Here is a 22712-nt window from a genome sequence, read left to right on the forward strand (position 1 = left end):
TAGGTTTACACAACCCTAATGTACAGGTAGGTTTGTACAGGTAGCCTAGCGGTTAGAGTGTTGGGCCTGTAATCAAAATGTTGCTGGTTCAACTCCCTGAGCTGACTAGGTAAAAAATCTGCTGATGTGCCCTTCAACAAGCCACTTAACCCTAATTGCTCCTGTAAGTCTCTTTGGAAAAGAGTGTCTGCTAAATGGTGTGAAGGTTTACACAACCCTAATTTACAGGTAGGAGAGGACACATAATTAAATATTACACTATGTATTATATAGTACACTAGATGACCAAATGTATGTGGACACCTGCTCGTCAAACATCTCTTTTTAAAATCATGGACATTTATATGAAGTTGGTCCCCCCTTTGCTGCTATAACAGCCTCCACTCTTCTGGGATGGCCTTCCACTAGATGTTTGAACATTGCTTTGGGGACTTGCTTCCATTCAGCCACAAGAGCATTAGTGAGGTTGGGCACTGATGTTGGGCGATTAGGCCTGACTCACAGTCGGTGTTCCAATTCATCCCAAAGGTGTTTGATGGGCTTGAGGTCAGGGCTCTGTGCAGGCCAGTCAAGTTCTTCCACACCGATCTCAACAAACCATTTCAGTATGGACCTTGCTTTGTGCACAGTGGCATTGTCATGCTGAAAGCAGAAAGGGCCTTCCCCAAACTGTTGCCAAAACGTTGGAGGCATAGAATCGTCTAGAATGTCATTGCATGCTGTGGCGTTAAGATTTCCCTTCACAGGAACTAAGGGGCCTAGCCCAAACCATGAAAAACATCCCCAGACAATTATTTCTCCTCCACCAAACTCCTCCGGAGTCCAATGGCGGCGAGCTATATAACACTCCAGCCAACGCTTGGCATTGCGCATGGTGATCTTAGGCTTGTGTGCGGCTGCTCGGCCATGGAAACCCATTTCATGAAGCTCCTAATGAACTGTTATTGTGCTGATGTTGCTTCCAGAGGCTGATTGGAACTCGGTAGTGAGTGTTGCAACCGAGGACAGATGATTTTTACACGCTACGCGCTTCAGCCCTCGGCGGTCCTGTTCTGTGAGCTTGTGTGGCCTACCGCATCGCGGCTGAGCTGTTGGTTCTCCTAGATGATTCCACATCGCAATAGCAGCACTTACCGTTGACCGGGGCAGCTCTAGCAGGGCAGAATTTTTATGAACTGACATGTTGGAAAGGTGGCATCCTATGACGGTGCCACATTGAGTCACTGAGCTCTTCAGTAAGGCCATTCTACTGCCAATGTTTGTCTATGGAGATTCATTGACTGTGTGCTCAATTTTATACACTCAATTTGTCAACAATGGGTGTGGCTTAATAGCCGAATCTACTATGTTGAAGGGGTGTCCACATACTTTTGTATATATAGTGTATCTCTGGAGCTCTTCTGTTTAGTACATCAGAATATATCACATATATATCATGGTTGTATGGGCTAGGTAGAGTTTCCAGTATTGGCATTTTTGGCCTTTACCTCCCTTATCTCATCCTCATTTGCTCACATTGTATATAGACTTATTTTTCTACTGTATTATTGACTGTATGTTTGTTTTACTCCATGTGTAACTCTGTGTTGTTGTATGTTGTCGAACTGCTTTGCTTTATCTTGGCCAGGTCGCAATTGTAAATGAGAACTTGTTCTCAACTTGCCTACCTGGTTAAATAAAGGTGAAAAATTGCTTACATCCATCCAACGATCCTTTCAGATCTACTAGTAGTGTTTTCAGATCTACTGTTAGTGTAGAGTGAAGAATTTAAGAAAAGGAAGCTATTGAAGAGCATTGGGATGACGTCTGTATCTTTATATTCATGATAAATTGGAAGGAAACTTATTGTAATAATGTTACTATCTTACCGTTGTCTCAATGACCCCAAAGCTTAATAAAACCCTATCACTCTAGCGTAGGGAAGGACGACTGTCACAACAAAGATCTCAGGATGTTTATAATGATACTGTGTACAGGATTACCGTAAGCCTCCACACACACACACACACACCACACACACACACACACACGCACATGCACACACACACCCACACACACACACACAGCGCTGCATATATGCATCATTATTGTTGACAGCCAATTTATTCAGCGACAACCTTTTGCACCTGGTTTTGCAATCCAGCTTCTCTGTATAATGTGTGAGCCATGCCAAAGCCTGGTTGACAGCTAATTCTCACAGGGCTGCGTGTTAGAGTCATTTAGAAGCATAATGACTTATGGTTAACAGGAAACGACTGAGGCACCAGATTGCTGGATTGAGTGCTTTCAGTAAATGTTAGCTGATGTGTAACAATGGATGGTTGGAAAAGTGTTGAGAGTATCAAACTGTGACTGCCCCGGAGCGAACTAGCAGAACGTAGCTCATCAAATGATTGTATCCAAGGGACGGTACACTCTTAGAAAAAAAGGGTTCCCAAAGGGTTCTTTGGCTGTCCCCATAGGAGAACCCTTTTTGGTTCCAGGTAGAATACATGGAACTCAAAAGGGTTCTTCAGAGGGTTCTCCTATGGGGACAGCCGAAGAACCCTTTTAGGTTCCAGGTAGCGCCTTTTTTTCAAAGATTGTACCATGTTTTGATCCAGCATGAAAAACACTTAATAACTCATGTTCTTCTTAACCGAGTAAGTTAAGAAGGAAACAGTTACTGAGCGGGGCAAGGAAGTGAATTTCTTTAAAGTGGGCTGAATCATAACTAGACACCCATGCACAGAACTCAGACTTCTGTGTACATCATGCATTGATGTCTATGGGGATTTGCAGAAAATTCAAGTTCCCTAGTTAGGCCTGGGTAAAAGGCAGTATTTAATAGGGTTAGAGACTGTATTCCTCTAGTGGTGTTTCATATCTGATCGCTGCTACTGTACCAAACACACTGGGAACCACTGGCCAACAGTAGAGTTTACAAGGCTCTCTGTTTTCCTTGCATTTCATTTAGTTGATAATTTATCCCTTTAATTTTTTTCTTGCTATTATTGTAAGAGGCTGCAGGGACTCCAGAATAAGAAGGGAGGTGGGGCGTTTGCTCTAAAGCTTATTGTATCACCCCAACACATACGTGAATGCACACACACGCATGTACACACAGACACACACAGACACACACACACACACATACACTGACTCCCCCTCCCATCTTTCTTCACAGCTGTTTTGAGTCGGCGCGGCCTCTTAAATTTCTCCAGGCGAGACCTTTACAGTGGGGTGCTTCAAGTCTGCCATGATGCTCGAACATCTGCATGGGGCTTAGGGAGAGAGCAGAGAAAACAGCCAAATCTAAGGGGTGAGAGGTCACCGCATTATTTTATTATTTTAACAAGCACTTTTTAACATGCTCTCCAAGCGCAGCAGATCTTGATTATCTCAAAAGTGCTTTTTTATACAGAAGTATGAAGAAAAAAAACGTTCATTTTATTTTTAGTGTTATTTCAGAGGGTTTATGTGTGCAAGTGGATTTGAAAGGAAATTAAGTTAGACTTTGGGGAAAAACTGACACAAGAGAAGCCCAGGTATCCAGAAATTGAAAGCGCCTCGTTATTATAACAAGGAAAATGTGTTCTTGATCCAAGTGGGATTGGGCCATCCTTTAGTCTATAGGAACCAGACAAAGCTATTTGGTTTTATAAGTCTTTCTTTGGGAGCCAGCCGCTAATATCCTTGGTTGCTTTAGTGGGCTTTTTACCTTGTTATCACGTCGGCTGGAATTCATTGGTTTTGACTGTGGAGGGTCATAGCGTGACGAACTGAGTGAACCGTACCAGACTGTACTGGCACACTACGAGGAATAGAATACAACAATAGAGTAGATTTGAATAGAACCAAATGCATCCGATATATAAATAATGATGTTTCAAATATTTTTGTCTTCCCATACACATGTGCACAAATACTGGTCCCTCTGCCCATCATCGTTGACAAATTACCAACATTCTGCATAGTACAATCTCCTGATTGACAATACACAGGAACTATTTTACTGGAGTGGCTTAGTTCCCTATGGTTTGTCTGGGGCATTAATACTGGAAGTGCCTGTCCTTCAGATCCACAGTTATGTATGAGTCACAGCCTATAATGGGTCATAGTTAGGCCTAATACACTTCCTCCACTTACCGCTCAGACAGGCGGGAGGAAATAGAGCTCAGCTTCAATATTACGGAGGTCTTATACAGTACAGTACACTACAGTCCAACTTCACCCTGCTGACAACTAGCAAGAGCCATACAGTGGGCTGGCTATGTCCTCTCTTTGCCCCTTGGAATCATGCAGGCTTGTAATGACGCCACAGTGTGTCCTGTCCTACTACTTCGCGTATTGCTTTTTAAATCAAGCATTGTCATATTTTGATATATGAATCTTCCTTGACTTGTCGGTCTATTGACAATTATTGTCAGCAGAGTGAGAGAGGTAGAGACAGAGAGAGACAGAGAGGGAAAGAGAGAGAAAGAGATGGTGCTAAGGGTCTGAGAGGCATAAGACTAGTAGCCATGACTCCCCATCCTAATCTGTGTCTTTAGCCAGTGGGTTGTCTTTATAAACAGTTGTAGCAGCCATCAGATGGTAACTACTAGCAGAAGCATAAACAACCATGCCTTTGTCTGGACCTGCAGGCTCGTGGCAGTCTATCAGTCTATCCCCTATCCCTCTATCTTGTTCCCTCCATCTCTAGCTATCCCTCCCTCTCCACCACCACACACCCCTATCCCGCACCTCACTCCTTCTATCCCTCCCCTACTTCTCAACTCGCTTCACTATCCCGCTTTCTCCATATACACCTCCCTTTACAGCCCCGCTCTAAGTATCTCCTCCCGCTCCTGCCATCCCTTTTCACTCTTCCACTCTGTTCTCCACCTCCCTCCATCACATACTTCCCCAACCACCTTCCTTTCCTTCTCCCTTCATCACACATGCCTGGACACACTGTCTACAAACCTACCTACACACCCGCTTCCCTCAGGACCCTGGTTGGTTCATCCCAAGAATCCAGTGGGTTCAGATAGGGCATCAGACTGGCACCAAGACAACAGGGCTGGGGCAGAACAGACCATGTTGTTAGACGGGGGTGGGAGGGGGTTGTTTATTTTTCTTTCCAATGTTGCATGTCTGAGCCCGATGCTGTAAATGTTAGGTTGTTTACAGTAGAAGCAGTAATGTTAGTATATAGAATGTTAATGGACAGTGGTAGAGCAAGGAGTTTTCCCTGAACACGTAGCCTGACTATGGAAACATTGACATTTCAGCAGATGCTCTTATCCAGAGCGACTTGCAGTAATGAGGGGATACATTTCATACTGGTCCCCTGCAGGAATCAAACCCACAACCCTGGTGTTGCAAGCGCCATGCTCTACCAACTGAGCTACAGGGGAGTACCTCTGGTCTCTAGTTGTTATTGCTGGTATAACTAGGACTCTGAGTTTTTCCTGGTGAGGCCATGTGGTCAGGAAGAACACCTGGTCCTAGTCATATTCACCAGGAAGTACATATCACATACAGTACTGGAAGGGTTGTTTCCCTATCCCCATAGTTTCTTTAACCTCTGTTGCATTCCCTTCCTACCGTTACTAGCCGGCCTTCGATTGCTGTGACTACAGTTACAGAAGCAGTTTTGTGGCCAGTGTATGTGTTATCAGTATTACTCTACAGTCATTGCTGTTTTACCATCATCTGGGAAAGTACTGTGTGTTCAATAATTGCTGGCCATCAACCGCACCAGAGTCTGTGACACCCTGGCTTCACCCCAAATGGCACCCTACTCCCTATATAGTGCATTACTATCAGTCCTGGTCAAAAGTAGTGCACTATATAGGGAATAGTGTGCCATTTGGGATGCAAGCCTGTAAGACTCCATAAGATTACACAAGCAATTGTGTTGAATGTTACTCTTGGCAACAGCTTCGGTCCAGAGGCAATTTACTCTATGATTTTGTTGCAATTTGCTGAGGATAATTGTGAAGTGTGAAATCACACCCTCAATTCCCAGTTGTAGAAAGGTTAACTTTTATAAAGGTTTCACATTATTCAGTTGTGATTACACAGAATGCAATATTCTATATATGAAAGGAGGACTGGAGACCTGGGAAAGATTTTGCTACTCGTATTATCACTCGAATTAGTATTTAATTAGTACACACATGTTGAGAAGGGTGCAGAAACCATGTGTGTTTGGCATTGGCATGTTGTTCAAGGCAATGAAAAAAGTATTTCATTTGAAACCTAAAAGATCTCTTTCATAGTGTATTCTCTCTCTCTCTCTCTCTCTCTCTCTCTCTCTCGCCTCCCCCCCCTCCTCCCCCCTCTCCTCCCCCCCTCCTCCAGGTGACCATCGAGGTGGTGGAGGACCCACAGACAGAGATGGAGATGGACCTGGCCAAGGAGGGGGGGGAGGGGGGCCGCAACGACTGGTCCCTGTCATCGGAGGAGTGGCTGGGCCACAAGAAGCTATTCTGGCCTCTGTTCTGGGAGTACCCAGACCAGGCTGAGAGCGGGCCTGGCAGCAGGACCAGCCTAGAGGAACAGGAGCAGCCCACAGAGGACTATAACTACAACCCCGAGGAGCAGGAACCTGTACTTAGTGGGACCGGGGGGACTGGGGTGGGGGCAGGCGTGGGTGGCGGCTGGGCCAGCCGCTGGAGCAGCAACAAGGGATGGGACTCCAAGGAGAACTACGGTATGTTTTTTATGATGGAATGTTTGTTGTTGTTGTAATTATCACGAAATGATAGATAAAGAAGGAACAATTCGGCAGAATCAAGTTACAATGGGTGTTTTTCAATATGCATACCACCGTGCTCCACGCTCTCATGCACCGAGTGCATACTACGAGGACATTCTCTAGAGTACGTTCTACGAGGACATTCTCTAGAGTACGTTCTTGTGAGCATGACAGTGTGGAAAACGCATAAAACAGTACATTTGACAAGCACTCGAACTCCCCGGGCCCATATGGGCTTGCATCTGCACACACTACAGTGGGTATTGTAGGCAGGTAAACATGTCAAAATGAACATAGAATCTATTTATTAACGTATCAAGATCAAATATTGTAGTCAGGAAACGTATGAGATGTGAATGGGCAACATGTCATTCTGAAGTCAGAGTTTATTTTCTCTCACTTCAGCTCAAACAATGACCATTGATTTCAATAAACGTTACACCATTTTTTACATGGTTGCATCATAATTCTGTGCGTACTTTCTGTTGCGGCTTGCATCGATGTACGCTTCAAAATGTATACAAACAGAGTATGCATCCGAGAAGTGCCCTCCGAGCTCCATTCCACATTGATTTGGACTCCTACCCCTCCGTGTTCCAATTTGTGAAACATCCAATGTGTAGCACCACCACCTACCTGGACGATGCACTGCAAATAACATCCTCTTAAAAAGACACCTTTTTAAAACACCCCACAGGAAGCAGAAGTTTTGGCCCTTCAGTTTCTTCGACAATGATTAGATAAGGTTTCTAGGAGAATGTATGGCTTGTGTATTGTTACTGTACCATTCTATTGTAGAAGAGGGTTCCTCCTGTTTGTTTGGTGTCCCTGATCTGATCACAGATCTGAGAGAGGGCTGGTGTTTGTGTATGGTTCGGGGGTCAGTGGTCAGGGCATGTATGTGGCGAGCTGTCTGAGATGTTTTTGTCCTGACAGTTTCCTCCGCGAGGCTCAGAGACAGCAATACGGGCCTCCGTCCCCCACTGTCTCTCCTTTTCTCCCCCCGCCTTACTCTCTGTTCCTACGACATGATTTATGATTCGAGGCTGTTCGCTCAAGGTCCGCTACATAAACATGTCAACTCCCTCCCTCCCTCCCTCCCTCCCTCCCTGAGGCTCTCTTCCAAACTCTCCCTCCCTCCCTCACCTCTCTGATGCCTATCAGTTGTAAAACAGCCAGCCAGGGAGCGAGAGGAACAGGACTTGGCCTGTGAGGTGTACTGTGTTCACCTTGGATAAAGTCATGTTCATGGCATGAAAGATGATTGGATTGTTGAATGTTTAGGCCTACTGTCTACTGGGGAGACAATTAGAGGTGTTTGTTGACATCCTAGAGATTCAGATTTATGTTCCAAGAACTTAAAGATTTAGAGATAACTTACTATAAACTTGATATTGTATACTGTAGGCCTGTAGGTTAGCCTCTTTAGAAATGCTGCTTTTGATGGTCATTATGTCCCATTATAAGACATCTAAGAAGGTTGATCTTTATAGTGAAAACTGCCCAAGACATGCTCTTACAGACTACTCTGTATAGCCTTTCCTTATCCTCTCCCTTCCCTTCCAGGGATAACTGTAGCTAACTATTTTAATATGTGGATCATATTATAACTGAAATAATATGGCCAAAATAGAATGATTACAGTAGTCAAGTCACAGGGCTGCATTCAATGAAGAAGGTAGGAACATTTTCGGAAGACCTTATTTCGGCTCCGGTAGTTATAATCTGTCTGAACCTTGAACTCTCCTTGTCAACCCTCAAGCTCATTCATTAAGCCCTCTGGAAAGAGCTTCAGTTCTTGGCTCTGGCTCTGTGTTACTGGTTTTTAGTTGGTTGTTTTATTGTTCTCTCTCTCTCTCTCTGACAGTAGCAGTTAGCCACCAGACTAGCTAACAGCTCTCTAATGCTGTTAACCTGATCAGTAGGCACTCACCTCTAAGTGAGACCAGTCAGCCCACAGTGCTACGGCTCTGCTTTGTCTGTAGCGCTCTGCCAAAAGAGCTCTGATAGATTATTACTATTCTCATATTCACAGCGGACAGGCCACCATTGTCTGGGGGGTGGGGGGGTTGGATGGAGACATGTTGGCTAGTTGGGGGAATGGGATGGGAGGTTGGGGTGGGGTGGAGGCCCAAATCTTTTTTGTTTTCTTTTCCTGTTCATAGTGAATGTATTATTTATTATTCAACTCTATGTATTTCTTAATGTTATTTTGAGTGGTAGCCTACAGGTACAGGTTTTATAAACTTCTAATTTGAAATGGATAGTAATGTACCCTAAGAAAAAAACTATAAAACAAAAAAATATCACAACAAAAATGATTAAAAGACAAGATTAAAGATATGGTAGAATACAGGTCAGATAATAACAGAGGGAAAGATAAAGCTATTGGGCTGGAGAGAACAAATTGAAAGGGGGAGAAAGAAAGAGATGGAGAGCACGAGGGCAAGCTCAGGGAGGAACTGAGAGAGCGAGCGAGCGCTCGACCGTCAGTCCATCGTGTGTGTCCTTTGAAGTGTGTGTCCTTTGAAGTTGACACTGGTTCTTGGGATAGAGCAGTCATTTGAACCTCTGCTGGCGCTGACTCTCAGGGTAATGGTGGCATGATGTCTCCTCACAACCCCCTGGCCAAACAACTAATATTTATTTGTGATCATTTAGACCGAAGAGAGGGGGGGAGCACAGGCATTTAGGGGGTGGAGGAGGAGGGGCTGGAGTTGTCAAATCAAATCAAATTGTATTGGTCACATACACATATTTAGCAGATGTTATTGTGGGTGTAGCGAAATGCTTGTGTCCCGAGCTCCAACAGTGCAGTAGTATCTAACAATTCACAACAATACACGTGAATCTAAAAGTGAAAGAATGGAATTAAGAAATATATAAATATTAGGATGAACAATGTCAGAATATCATTGACTAAAATACACTAGAATACAGTACATACATATGAAATGAGTAAAGCAGTATGTAAACATTATTAAAGTGACTAGTGTTCCATTATTAAAGTGACCAGTGATTCCATGTCTGTTTTGTTGAGGGGCAAGTGGGGCCCTCTTTTTAATGCCAAACTTAATTTACTCTTCCCTTCCCAGAAGTCACTGAGATTACACAATGGCACAGGAGAGAATGGCTGCCGTTTTACAGTCTCCTAATCAATTGTGTTATTGTGTGTGTTTTTTTTTGTTATTTGTAAATGATTTTGCACGTAATGTTTTTCTCCACCGTCTCTTATGACCCGAAAAGAGCTTCTAGAAATCAGGACAGCGATTACTCACCTCATATTGAAAGACATTTTTTTCTTTAACGAGTCGGGCGAGAGGGATTTACTCCAGACACCCGACAAGGCCCAAATCCCCGTATTTCGAGGACGAAGGTCAGGGTGCCTTGTAAGGATCTGGTGGTGAGTGGGTAATTTGCCTTTACCATCGGTCCTATTAGCCTACGTACAATTATTGGATAATAAAATAGATGAACTACAAGCACGTATATCCTACCAACGGGACATTAAAAACGGTAATATCTTATGTTTCACCAAGTCATGGTTGAACGACGACATGAATAACATACAGCTGGCGGGTTATACACTGTATCGACAGGATAGAACAGTAGTCTCTGGTAAGACAAGGTCTATGTATATTTGTAAACAACAGCTGGTGAACGATATCTAAGGAATTCTCATACAATCGTCGCCAAAGGTTTTGAGAATGACACAAATATTAATTTTCACAAAGTTTGCTGCTTCAGTGTCTTAAGATATTTTTGTCAGATGTTACTATGGAATACTGAAGTATAATTACAAGCATTTCAGAAGTGTCAAAGGCTTTTATTGACAATTACATGAAGTTGATGCAAAGAGCCAATATTTGCAGTGTTGACCCTTCTTTTTCAAGACCTCTGCAATCCGCCCTGGCATGCTGTCAATTAACTTCTGGGCCACATCTTGACTGATGGCAGCCCATTCTTGCATAATCAATTCTTAGAGTTTGTCAGAATTTGTGGGTTTTTGTTTGTCCACCCGCCTCTTGAGGATTGACCACAAGTTCTCAATGGGATTAAGGTCTGGGGAGTTTCCTGGCCATGGACCCAAATTATCGATGTTTTGTTCCCCGAGCCACTTAGTTATCACTTTTGCCTCATGCCAAGGAGCTCCATCATGCTGGAAAAGGCATTGTTCGTCACCAAACTGTTCCTGGATGGTTGGTAAAGTTGCTCTCGGAGGATGAGTTGGTACAATCCTTTATTCATTGTGAGCGAGCCCACTCCCTTGGCTGAGAAGCAACCCCACACATGAATGGTCTCAGGATGCTTTACTGTTGGCATGACACAGGACTGATGGTAGCGCTCACCTTGTCTTCTCCAGACAAGCTTTTTTCCGGATGCCCCAAACAATTGGAAAGGGGATTCATCAGAGAAAATCACTATACCCCAGTCCTCAGCAGTCCAATCCCTGTACCTTTTGCATAATATCAGTCTGTCACTGTGCGTGCAGATGCACTCACACCTCCTGCTACCATTCCTGAGCAAGCTCTGTACTGGTGGTGCCCCAATCCCGCATCTGAATCAACTTTAGGAGACGGTCCTGGCACTTGCTGGACTTTCTTGGGCGCCCTGAAGCCTTCTTCACAACAATTTAACCACTCTCCTTAAGAAACTTTCAAAGTTCTTGAAATGTTCCGGATTGACGAAGTCTTAAAGTAATGATGGACTGTCGTTTCTCTTTGCTTATTTGAGCTGTTCTTGCCATAATATCGACTTGGTCTTTTAGGGCTATCTTCTGTACACCAACCCTACCTTGTCACAACACAACTGATTGGCTCAAATGCATTAAGAAGGAAATAGATTACACAAATTAACTTTCAACATGACACAACTGTTCATTACAATGCATTCCAGGTGACTACCTCATGAAGCTGGTTGAGAGAATGCCAAGATTATGCAAAGCTGTCAACAAGGCAAAGGGTGGCTATTTTGAAGAATCTAATATCTAAAATATACTTTGATTTGTTTAAAAAAAAATTGGGTTACTACATGATTCCATATGTGGTATTTCATAGTTTTGATGTCTTCACTATTATTCTACAATGTAGAAAATAGTAAAAATAAAGAAAAACCCTTGAATGAGTAGGTGTGTCCAAACTTCTGACTGGTACTGTATATACACATACTTAAAGAAATATATTTTCCTTTGTTACTTTCTAACCCTTCCACCCGTCCCCTAATTGGAGAAAAACTACTGAACAACAACGCTAAGGCTTCTACTTCCAGCTTGTACATACTATATACATTTTCCGGGCACAGTCTATTTTACAATAGTTATATTTTGTTTGTTTTTTCTCCTGTCCTTCCTCTAACCTCGACCTCTCCCATCTATTTCTTTCACAAAAGTTCTGAACCTATATACATTTTACGAACACATTGTTTTACATTAGTCATCTTGTTGTTATTAGTTATTATTATTCCCAACCTATTATTATTATTCCCAACCTTCAGCTCCATTCAACCCCTCCCATCTATCTCTTAACACCATCCATATTGGATTTCTATTTGCCATATCTTTTTCAACTGGGCTGTGATATTTCATAAAAGTTTTGAACCTTTCTATTCTCATAATTTCTACAGATTTTTGATAAAAGTATTATTATTTTATTGATCGATTGACTAAAGCTGTGTTCGAATACTTCATATTTTGGCGAATTTAGTACAACAGTCGGGAACTTTTGGCATACTAACTATATCCATACCATGACCAATAAGCTCCGGTTAGTGCGGTTGGTAGGAGTATTCGAACACAGCTTATGACTTTTCAGGTCATCCAGTAGTGCTATCTGCAGAGTTAGCTCCAAGTAAATGTTGCAATTCTTCAGCCATTCCTGAACCTGCGACCAAAAACAAGCTACATATGGACAGTACCAAAACAGATGATATAATGTTTCTGTCTCGTCGCAGCAAAATCTGCAGAGCTGGGAAGGTTGTATCCCCCATGTATATATAATATTCTATTGGTTGCAAGAATTTTGTATAATAATTTAGACTGAATAATTCTAAGTTTTGAATCCGGCGTTGTTTTGCGTATCAGTTTGTCAAGGCTTTGGGTAACTGGTGAAAAGGAGTCAGGTGCAGGAGAGCTGAGATGCATGGACAAGATATTTAATACATGAAAAACACCAGTATAGAAACAATACAACGGTGCGTGAAATATACCGGTACCACAAAAATTACACGGGTGCATATTACAAAACCCGGTAACAAAATAACAGCCGTCAGATACAGCCATCAACATAGAACAAACACACACAATTACATGTTGGAAACAGAGGGTTAAATAATGAACATGTAATGGGGGAATTGAAACCAGGTGGGAAAAACCCACAGACAAAACAAATGGAAAATTAAAAGTGGATCGGTGTCACGATTCCCACCGACGGTGGCGCCCCCTCCTGCTCGGGTGGCGCTCGGCGGTCGTCGTCACCGGCCTATTAGCTGCCACCGATTCCCTTTTGCTTTTCCCTTTTTTTATTTTGTGACACCTGTGGTCAATTAGCCATTAGAGGGGCTATTTAGTTTAGCTGGCCCGCTCCTGTTCGTGCCGGATTAATGATTGTTTCTTGTTAGACGGCTTATGTTCGTGTCGACGTTGTTGGACGCCGTATGTATTTTCTCCCCTGTGTGTGGGAACATTTGTTTTTTGTGTGAGTGTATATTAAAAACACCACTACCCTGTGTTCACTGCTTCCTGCGCCTCATTCCTCCTCCACGATTACCAAGCCGTAACAGAATCCCGCGCCTCGATAGAAGGCATGGAATCAGAGGGAGCAGCGGCCACTCCTCTGCCCTCGATGGAGGAACGCGTACTCCACCACACGACAGTCCTCCATCGCATCGGATTGGCAATGGACCAGATGATGGAGAGGATGGACCGATGGAAGAGAAGTGGTATCCTCTCTCCACCTCCACCTCCCCCGATACAGCCATCTTCGCCTCCCATGACGTCTGGCTCTGGCGCGCTTCGTCTGGCGCTCCCGAGGGAGTACGATGGGGCGGCGGCTGGGTGCCAGGTGTTTTTGCTCCAGCTTGAGCTGTACCTGGCCACCGTCAGACCTGCTCCCACGGGGGAGGAGAGCGTGAGTGCCCTCGTTTCCTGCCTGACGGGCCGAGCTTTGGAGTGGGCTAATGCGGTCTGGAACGGTCCAGACTCGGCGAGGGACCACTACCCAGAGTTCACCCGCCGTGAACGGCTGTTCCACCTCAGGCAGGAGACGAGGAGTGCCCAAGACTTCGCGCTGGACTTCAGGACCTTGGCTGCTGGGGCGGGGTGGAACGACAGGGCCCTCATAGACCACTACCGCTGCAGTCTCCGGGCGGACGTCCGCAGGGAGCTGGCCTGTCGGGACACAGCTCTGTCCCTGGACGAGCTGATAGATATGTCCATACGACTGGACAATTTGCTGGCTGCCCGCGGGCGTTCGGAGAGGGTCCTGCCCGTTCCACCCCCGTGCACCCCCGCCCTACCCCTATGGAGGTAGGGGGGGCCGTGCCAAGGGGCACCGGAGGAGGTGGCTCCTCCTGCACCAGCTGTGGTCGGAGAGGACACACGGCCGACCGGTGTTGGAGGAGCCAGTCTGGGAGTCGAGATGGTAGGCAGAACACTTCTCGGTCACCTCAGGTGAGTCAGCACCAGATTCACCCAGAACCCCCTGTTGGTCATGTGTTTTTACCTGTTTTGTTTACTAAATTTTCTCCCTCTAGGGCGCTAGTCGATTCAGGCGCAGCTGGGAATTTTATGGACCGTGGACTTGCCATTAAGCTGGGCATTCCGCGGGTGCCGATAGATTCCCCTTTCCCCGTGCACTCCCTAGATAGCCGACCATTAGGGTCAGGGCTAGTCAGGGAGTCTACGGTGCCACTGGACATGGTAACGCAGGGGAATCATAAGGAACGCATTAGTTTTTTCCTTATTGATTCGCCTGCGTTTCCGGTGGTGCTGGGGGTCCCCTGGCTGGCTGGTCACAATCCCCATATTTCGTGGAAACAGTAGGTTCTCCAGGGGTGGTGAGAGGAGTGTTCAGGTAGGTGTCTAGGAGTTTCCATAGGTGCCACGTCGGTGGAAAGTCCAGACCAGGTGTCCACCGTGCGCATTCCCCCTGAATACGCTGATTTGGCGATCGCTTTTTGTAAAAAGAGGGCGACTAAATTACCACCTCATCGACAGGGGGATTGTGCAATAGATCTCCAGGTTAACGCTGCGCTTCCCAGGAGTCACGTGTACCCCTTGTCACAGGAGGAGACGGCGGCTATGGAGACATATGTCACGGAATCCCTGGGACAGGGGTACATTCGGCCCTCCATCTCACCCGCTTCCTCGAGTTTATTTTTTGTGAAGAAAAAGGAGGGAGGTCTGCGTCCGTGCATTGATTACCGAGGTCTAAACGCTATTACGGTGGGGTTTAGTTACCCACTACCTCTCATCGCTACGGCGGTGGAATCATTTCACGGAGCACAGTTCTTCACAAAACTGGATCTCAGGAGCGCGTATAATCTGGTGCGTATCAAGAAGGGAGACGAGTGGAAAACCGCCTTTAGTACCACATCAGGCCATTATGAGTACCTCGTCATGCCGTATGTGTTGAAAAATGCTCCAGCCGTCTTTCAAGCCTTTGTTCACGAGATTCTCAGGGACCTGCACGGGCAGGGCGTGATTGTCTATATCGATGACATTCTGATATATTCCGCCACCCGCTCCGCGCATGTGTCCCTGGTGCGCAAGGTGCTTGGTAGACTGCTGGAGCATGACCTATACGTTAAGGCTGAGAAGTGTGAGTTTTCCAAACGAGCCGTCTCCTTTCTGGGTTATCGCATTTCCACCACGGGGGTGGTGATGGAGTGTGACCGCGTTAAGGCCGTGCGTAATTGGCCGACTCCAACCACGGTGAAGGAGGTGCAGCGGTTTTTAGGCTTTGCCAATTACTACCGGAGGTTTATCTGGGGTTTTGGCCAGGTAGCGGCTCCCATTACCTCACTGCTGAAGGGGGGGCCGGTGCGTTTGCGATGGTCGACGGAGGCGGACGGAGCCTTCAAGAAGTTGAAGATGCTGTTCACCGATGCACCCGTGTTGGCGCACCCGGACCCGTCTTTAGCGTTCGTAGTGGAGGTGGACGCATCCGAGGCTGGGGTGGGTGCCGTGCTATCACAGCGCTCGGGTGCGCCATTGAAACTCCGCCCCTGCGCTTTCTTTTCGAAGAAGCTCAGTTCGGCGGAGCGTAACTACGATGTGGGGGACAGGGAGTTGCTAGCAGTGGTTAAAGCTCTGAGGGTGTGGCGGCACTGGCTTGAGAGGGCTAAACACCCCTTTCTCATCTGGACCGACCACCGAAACCTGGAGTACATCCGGGCAGCGAGGAGACTGAATCCACGTCAGGCGAGGTGGGCCATGTTCTTCGCCCGGTTTAGGTTTACCATCTCCTATAGACCGGGTTCCCTGAATACTAAGGCCGACGCGCTGTCCCGTCTCTATGACACGGAGGACCGGCCCATCGATACAACTCCCATCATTCCAGTGTCTAGGCTGGTGGCACCTGTGGTATGGGAGGTGGACGCGGACATCGAGTGGGCATTGGTGTTGGAACCTGCGCCTGCGCAGGTGCCCGTGGGGCGCATGTATGTGCCGCTCGGTGTTCGTGATCGTTTAATTCGGTGGGCGCACACGCTACCTACTGCGGGTCATCCTGGTGAGGCGAGGACAGTGGGGAGTCTAAGGGGGAAGTACTGGTGGCCCACCTTAGCTAAGGACGTGAGGTCCTATGTCTCTTCCTGTTCGGTATGTGCCCAGAGTAAGGCTCCTAGGCATCTACCAAGAGGGAAGTTACAGCCCCTCCCCGTTCCACAATGACCATGGTCGCACCTGTCCATCGACTTCCTGACAGATCTTCCCCCCTCTCAGGGGAACACGGCGATTCTGGTGGTTGTGGATCGGTTTTCTAAGTCCTGCCGTCTCCTCCCATTGCCCGGTCTCCCTACGGCCCTGCAGACTGCGGAGGCCCTATTTACCCACGTCTTCCGGCACTACGGGGTGCCGGAGGACATTGTCTCTGATCGAGGTTCCCAGTTCACATCCAGGGTCTGGAAAGCGTTTATGGAGCGGCTGGGGGTCTCGGTCAGTTTGACCTCCGGTTATCACCCCGAGAGCAATGGGCAGGCGGAGAGGGTGAACCAGGAGGTGGGCAGGTTCCTGAGGTCGTATTGCCAGGACCGACCAGGGGAGTGGGCGAGGTATATTCCCTGGGCTGAGTTAGCCCAGAACTCACTTCGCCACTCCTCTACTAACATATCACCCTTTCAGTGTGTGTTAGGTTACCAGCCGGTCCTGGCACCATGGCACCGGAGTCAGACCGAGGCTCCTGCGGTGGAGGACTGGGTCCAGCACTCCAAGGAGACCTGGAGAGCCGTCCAGGACTCACTAAAGGAGGCCAGTGCGCGGCAGAAGAGGAGTGCTGACCGCCACCGCAGTGAGGCGCCCGTGTTCGCACCAGGAGACAGGGTCTGGCTCTCGACCTGGAACCTGCCCCTCCGTGTGCCCTGCCGGAAGCTGGGGCCGCAGTGTGTGGGGCCCTTCAAAGTCCTGAGGAGGATAAACGAGGTGTGTTATCGGTTGCAACTCCCTTCCTATTACCGTATTAACCCCTCGTTTCATGTGTCTCTCCTCAGGCCGGTGGTAGCTGGTCCCCTTCACGAAGATGAGGTGCCGGAGGTCCCTCCACCCCCTCTGGACATCGGGGGGTCCCCGGCGTACAGCGTACGGGCCATTCTGGACTCGAGACGCCGGGCGAGGGGCCTACAGTACCTCGTGGACTGGGAGGGGTACGGCCCGGAGGAGAGGTGCTGGGTGCCGGCGGCAGACGTCCTGGACCCATCTATGTTGAGGGAGTTCCACCACCTCCGTCCGGATCGCCCTGCGCCTCGCCCTCCGGGTCGACCTCGAGGCCGGCGTCGGCGCGCTGTGGGAGCCACGCGTCAGGAGGGGGGTACTGTCACGATTCCCACCGACGGTGGCGCCCCCTCCTGCTCGGGTGGCGCTCGGCGGTCGTCGTCACCGGCCTATTAGCTGCCACCGATTCCCTTTTGCTTTTCCCTTTTTTTATTTTGTGACACCTGTGGTCAATTAGCCATTAGAGGGGCTATTTAGTTTAGCTGGCCCGCTCCTGTTCGTGCGGGATTAATGATTGTTTCTTGTCAGACGGCTTATGTTCGTGTCGACGTTGTTGGACGCCGTATGTATTTTCTCCCCTGTGTGTGGGAACATTTGTTTTTTGTGTGAGTGTATATTAAAAACACCACTACCCTGTGTTCACTGCTTCCTGCGCCTCATTCCTCCTCCACGATTACCAAGCCGTAACAATCGGTGATGGCTAGAAGACCGGTGATGTCAACCGCCGAGCGCCGCCCGAACAAGGAGAGGGACCGACCTCTGTGGAAGTCGTGACACAGTTCATAAACCATGTGCCATGGAATCGGTACTTAAATATCTCTTCCCAACTATTTTGCAATCTATATGGCACAGCAGTCAATTTTTTGATCCTTAAATTAAACTGGTATACTTATTTATTTATCACAATTTTCTTTAACCAATTATTGTCTTTAATGCATGCCCGCCAGACAAGTTCCCTACTTTTTCCCCCTTCCACTTTCCTCTTCCATTTGTGTGATAATGCTGGAATTAGTTGGTTGTAATTTTGGGTTTCCATATATTTTTGTTAGCTGCATGTGTGACATAACTCCACCAGTCCTATTTATGATATCATTTACAAAGATTATACATTTTTTAAATTTTTTTATCTTCTTTTTTAATTTTTTTAATCTATTAGTATATTTGAGTTTAACCACAATATTAGTTGTATTATTTGTTCAGTTTTTTTTCTGGTGGAGTAAATGTAAATTGCAACCAACCTATGGCTATATTTGGGAGATTATTTCCTTTTAAAATAACTGAAAGTGCGAGGTTGTAATCTGAATAAAGTGAAAAAGGCCATTCTTGAACATGGGGTGAGACATTCTTATGAATTTGCTAGAGAACCAGTTCGGATTTAAGTATAACTTTTGTATGACTGAAGCCTTTAGTGATGCGTTTAGTGCTTTAATATTTAATAATTTCTGTCATCCAAATTCATATTCATTATCATTAGGAGACCTTATTTGTTTATATTTGGCACTGTACATTTAAGGAACCCATAATGTATGTTATGTGCTCAGTTTTGTCACACCCTTAGTATACAAGAGAGCAAGAAAGGGAGAGTTGGAGGTGGGGTTTATTAAGAGAAAGAGAAATGGAGAGAGGGATGACAAGGAGGAAGAGGGAGAAGGAAACAGAATGAAAGAGGGAAGAACAAGACGGGAAGAGAGACAGTGTGTGTGTGTGTGTGTGTGTGTGTGTGTGTGTGTGTGTGTGTGTGTGTGTGTGTGTGTGTGTGTGTGTGTGTGTGTGTGTGTGTGTGTGTGTGTGTGTGTGTGTGTGGCTACAGAGACTACAGAGCATTCCAGGATTAGTGTTAGTGAGTGGAGGAGTGCAGCATGTCACCCACACCTCTGTGTTGTTTGACTTGGCCAGCCAACATGAGAAGGCTCCTTCAAGACACACACACACACACACACACACACACACACACACACACACTGTAGTCTGCCAACAGGAGAAGGCTCCATCTCATTCAACACCAGGCCCAGAGCTCACAATTAGCCCCAAACTAGCAACCAACGGCAACTAGCCAAAAACATATTAACTGCCGGAGAGGCAGCAGGACGCTGGATGAACTAATCTCCTTTTCCTCTCTTCTCTTTTTTTCTATGTTCTTCTCTCTCGCTCCATCCCTTGATCACCTCGTTGAGTATGTTCCTTGATGGCTCTCCTTTTGCACTCCTCCCTTTGTCCTACCTAGCATGTGTCCCTATGCCCATCTTCTTCCACTTGCCCTTTCTCTTACATTTTTACCCTCTCCCTCTCTATTTCTTTATCTTTTCCATTACTCTCCCTCACTGTGTGTCTCTCTCTTTCCTATGTCTCTCCATCTTTTCTTTCTTCCTCTCTTCCTCCTTCCCTAACATGGGGAAAGAACTGATTGTTCATTAGAGAAACAGAAAACCTATTAGCTAGCCTAGTACAGGGCTAGCTGTCCTGGGGCACTGTTTGTCTTGGCTTTGTTCACTCCGCTGTATGCTGCTGAGAATTTGCCATTGACATATTTATTACAACCAAGAGAAACATACACACACATACACAATGGCACATGCACGAGCACGCAAGCACACACACTTGCGGATACACACACATCTACACGCGCACACACACACACTGGTACATAGACATGCTCACACACACACACACACACACACACACACACACACACACACACACACACCCTAGCCTGCCAACTGGCCCCATATCCTGATCATTAGCGAGATTATACTTTCCTGAAAAATATGCAATATTAATTCACGCGTCATTAACTTCTGTGTGGAAACTGAGGGAGCAGTTAAGCGTCTCTGGTGGTGGGATGGAGTCTCACTGAGACGGAGAGAAGCAGATTCCAGATCAGTTTACAGCAGGTTGGTGTTTGTCTCTTTTAAGGAGAATCACTTTACCTGACAGGTCTTAGATCAGAATATAGCAGCTTGATGTCTGTGTCTGTTAAAGATATTCACTTGTACTTGACAGGTTCTACAGTAGATCAGAATATAGCAGGTACAGTGTCTGTTTTATTTTTGGCGATTGAGTCCTCAGCATACATAGACGGACAGGCTTTACTCAGAGCCAGTGGCAGGTCATTAGTAAAGATTGAAAAAAGTATGTCTATAGCAGGTACGTTTTTCTCTGTTATAGACATCATCCTGTGGAACTAGCTAAAGCAGGTACTGGATTAGTGTTTGTCAATCCTGGTCCTAGGGACCCTAGTTTTTTCCCCCTAGCATTAATACACCTGATTCAAATAAGCAACTCATTATCAAGCCTTTGATTAGAATCAGGTGTGTTAATGCTAAGGCAAAAACTAAAACCCTAACCCTAACCCTAGTGAAGTTAATGACAGCCACTAGCTACAGCCCTAGTGAAGTTAATGACAGCCACTAGCTACAGCCCTAGTGAAGTTAATGACAGCCACTAGCTACAGCCCTAGTGAAGTTAATGACAGCCACTAGCTACAGCCCTAGTGAAGTTAATGACAGCCACTAGCTACAGCCCTAGTGAAGTTAATGACAGCCACCAGCTACAGCCCTAGTGAAGTTAATGACAGCCACTAGCTACAGCCCTAGTGAAGTTAATGACAGCCACTAGCTACAGCCCTAGTGAAGTTAATGACAGCCACTAGCTACAGCCCTAGTGAAGTTAATGACAGCCACTAGCTACAGCCCTAGTGAAGTTAATGACAGCCACTAGCTACAGCCCTAGTGAAGTTAATGACAGCCACCAGCTACAGCCTCATGAAAAGACTCTCACTCCTTTCTGAAGCCTCCTTGGCTTTTTGAAGTGTGGTTTTTTTGGTCTGCTCCAAGACACGGTTGTTCCTGGTGTCTACTTTGTTCTATGTTGTTCCTGAGATACTAAGATACTCAGTTGTTCCTGCCACAGCCAGCACATTGAAGAAGGTTTATGTATGCATGTTAGAGCTGACAGATGAACACTCTACTGTAGCTCCAAACATGTTTGGTCGTTGCTGCTTTATTGCATAACGCTCTCACCAGCTGGGTGAGGAATTCACTAGGCTCACTTCAAAGACATACCGCACTTCTCTAATATAACCCTTTGCTTTTTTTTCGTCCCTCTTTCCCCCCCTTTCTCATCTCTCCATCTCCCCCTTTCTCATCCCCCCATCTTAGAGTACGAGGAGGAGGAGTGGAGCGTCTGGTCTCCATGCAGCGTCACCTGTGGCCATGGCAACCAGAAGCGTATCCGTTCATGTGGTTATGCGTGCACGGCGACCGAGTCCCGGACCTGTGACCTGGACAGATGCCCAGGTGAGAGAGACACTTATGTAATGTCATCAACAATGGCCATGTTTCGTGGCTGTGTGATGTCATCAGACCTTGCCTGCCTCTGGTTGGGTCCCAGTAGTTCCAAATAGCATCCTCTATGTGCCGCCTTTCCTTCATGATCACTGATTTCAAAGGACTTTACACGTGTTAAAGCAACAGGCTAAAACGTATCCAGCCTTTCATATATTAGTGATCAGTTCTACAGTGATCGTACCATTAGGCTTTTCCTAAAAGGTCTGCCTGATGCTTCTAGTACAGGGCTCTTTATATCAGTACAGTTGGGACATGGACAAACGTGATGTTGATCCCTGTTAGTGTGTTTAGTAGTGAGCTGCTTGTTCTGTTGCCCTCCTGCAGAGTCCTGGTGTGTACACAGCTCCATGTCTGTTTTAAAACGCTCAATGAAGGCTCGTACTGCTACCCAGGAAGGTGTGTGTGGGTGCGCGTGTGTGTGTGTTGGGCATAGACAGTCCCCCTAGTCATATCAACAGCTACTCAGAAACATTTTTTTCCCTTTGCCTACGGTATGAGGCTTTCCATTCAGCAGGTTTCCTAACCAGTGTCTGCGTCCCTTCTCTCTGTAGATGACCTGTTAGCAGTGACTGAGCTGATACCTCTGGAGACAACAAATGGCACTGACTCCCTCGACACAAGTATGTTGGTTGAAATGTGTATATGACAAGTTGGTGTGTGTGTGTGTTTGTGTGTGTGTGTGTGCATGCGTGGCTGTGTATTACCTGGTTGTCCCTTTTTCTGTAGCCAACGGCCCGTTCTAGTATTTGGGGGGCCTTAATGGTCTGTTCTGTTTAGGGGGGTTTAAACTGTTCTACTGGGGCTCCAATCATAGAGAGACTGCAGGAGTCCAGTTGGGGTAGTCAGAATTTTCCCTCCCTCCACCGCGTTAAGGATTGCTCCACCGAGATTGTTACAAAGCCCATGAAAAACCCAACTGTTCCTCCAAGAAATG

At 46.5% G+C, this 22712-nt stretch overlaps 1 protein-coding gene across 1 annotated transcript in view; it reads left to right on the forward strand.

Moving 5' to 3' along the window:
- The window catches only part of ism2a (isthmin 2a), a 52072-nt gene that overhangs the window by 26592 nt on the left and 2768 nt on the right, over positions 1 to 22712 (forward strand). Inside the window, exons 3-5 of the mRNA XM_014196118.2 lie at positions 6331 to 6682; positions 21590 to 21727; positions 22330 to 22398. Of these exons, the coding sequence (XP_014051593.1) occupies positions 6331 to 6682; positions 21590 to 21727; positions 22330 to 22398 (559 nt within the window). The remainder of the gene's footprint in view (positions 1 to 6330; positions 6683 to 21589; positions 21728 to 22329; positions 22399 to 22712) is intronic.

Source organism: Salmo salar, chromosome 01 (assembly GCF_965601325.2).
Source record: "Salmo salar chromosome 01, fSalSal1, whole genome shotgun sequence".
Lineage (NCBI taxonomy): Eukaryota > Metazoa > Chordata > Actinopteri > Salmoniformes > Salmonidae > Salmo > Salmo salar.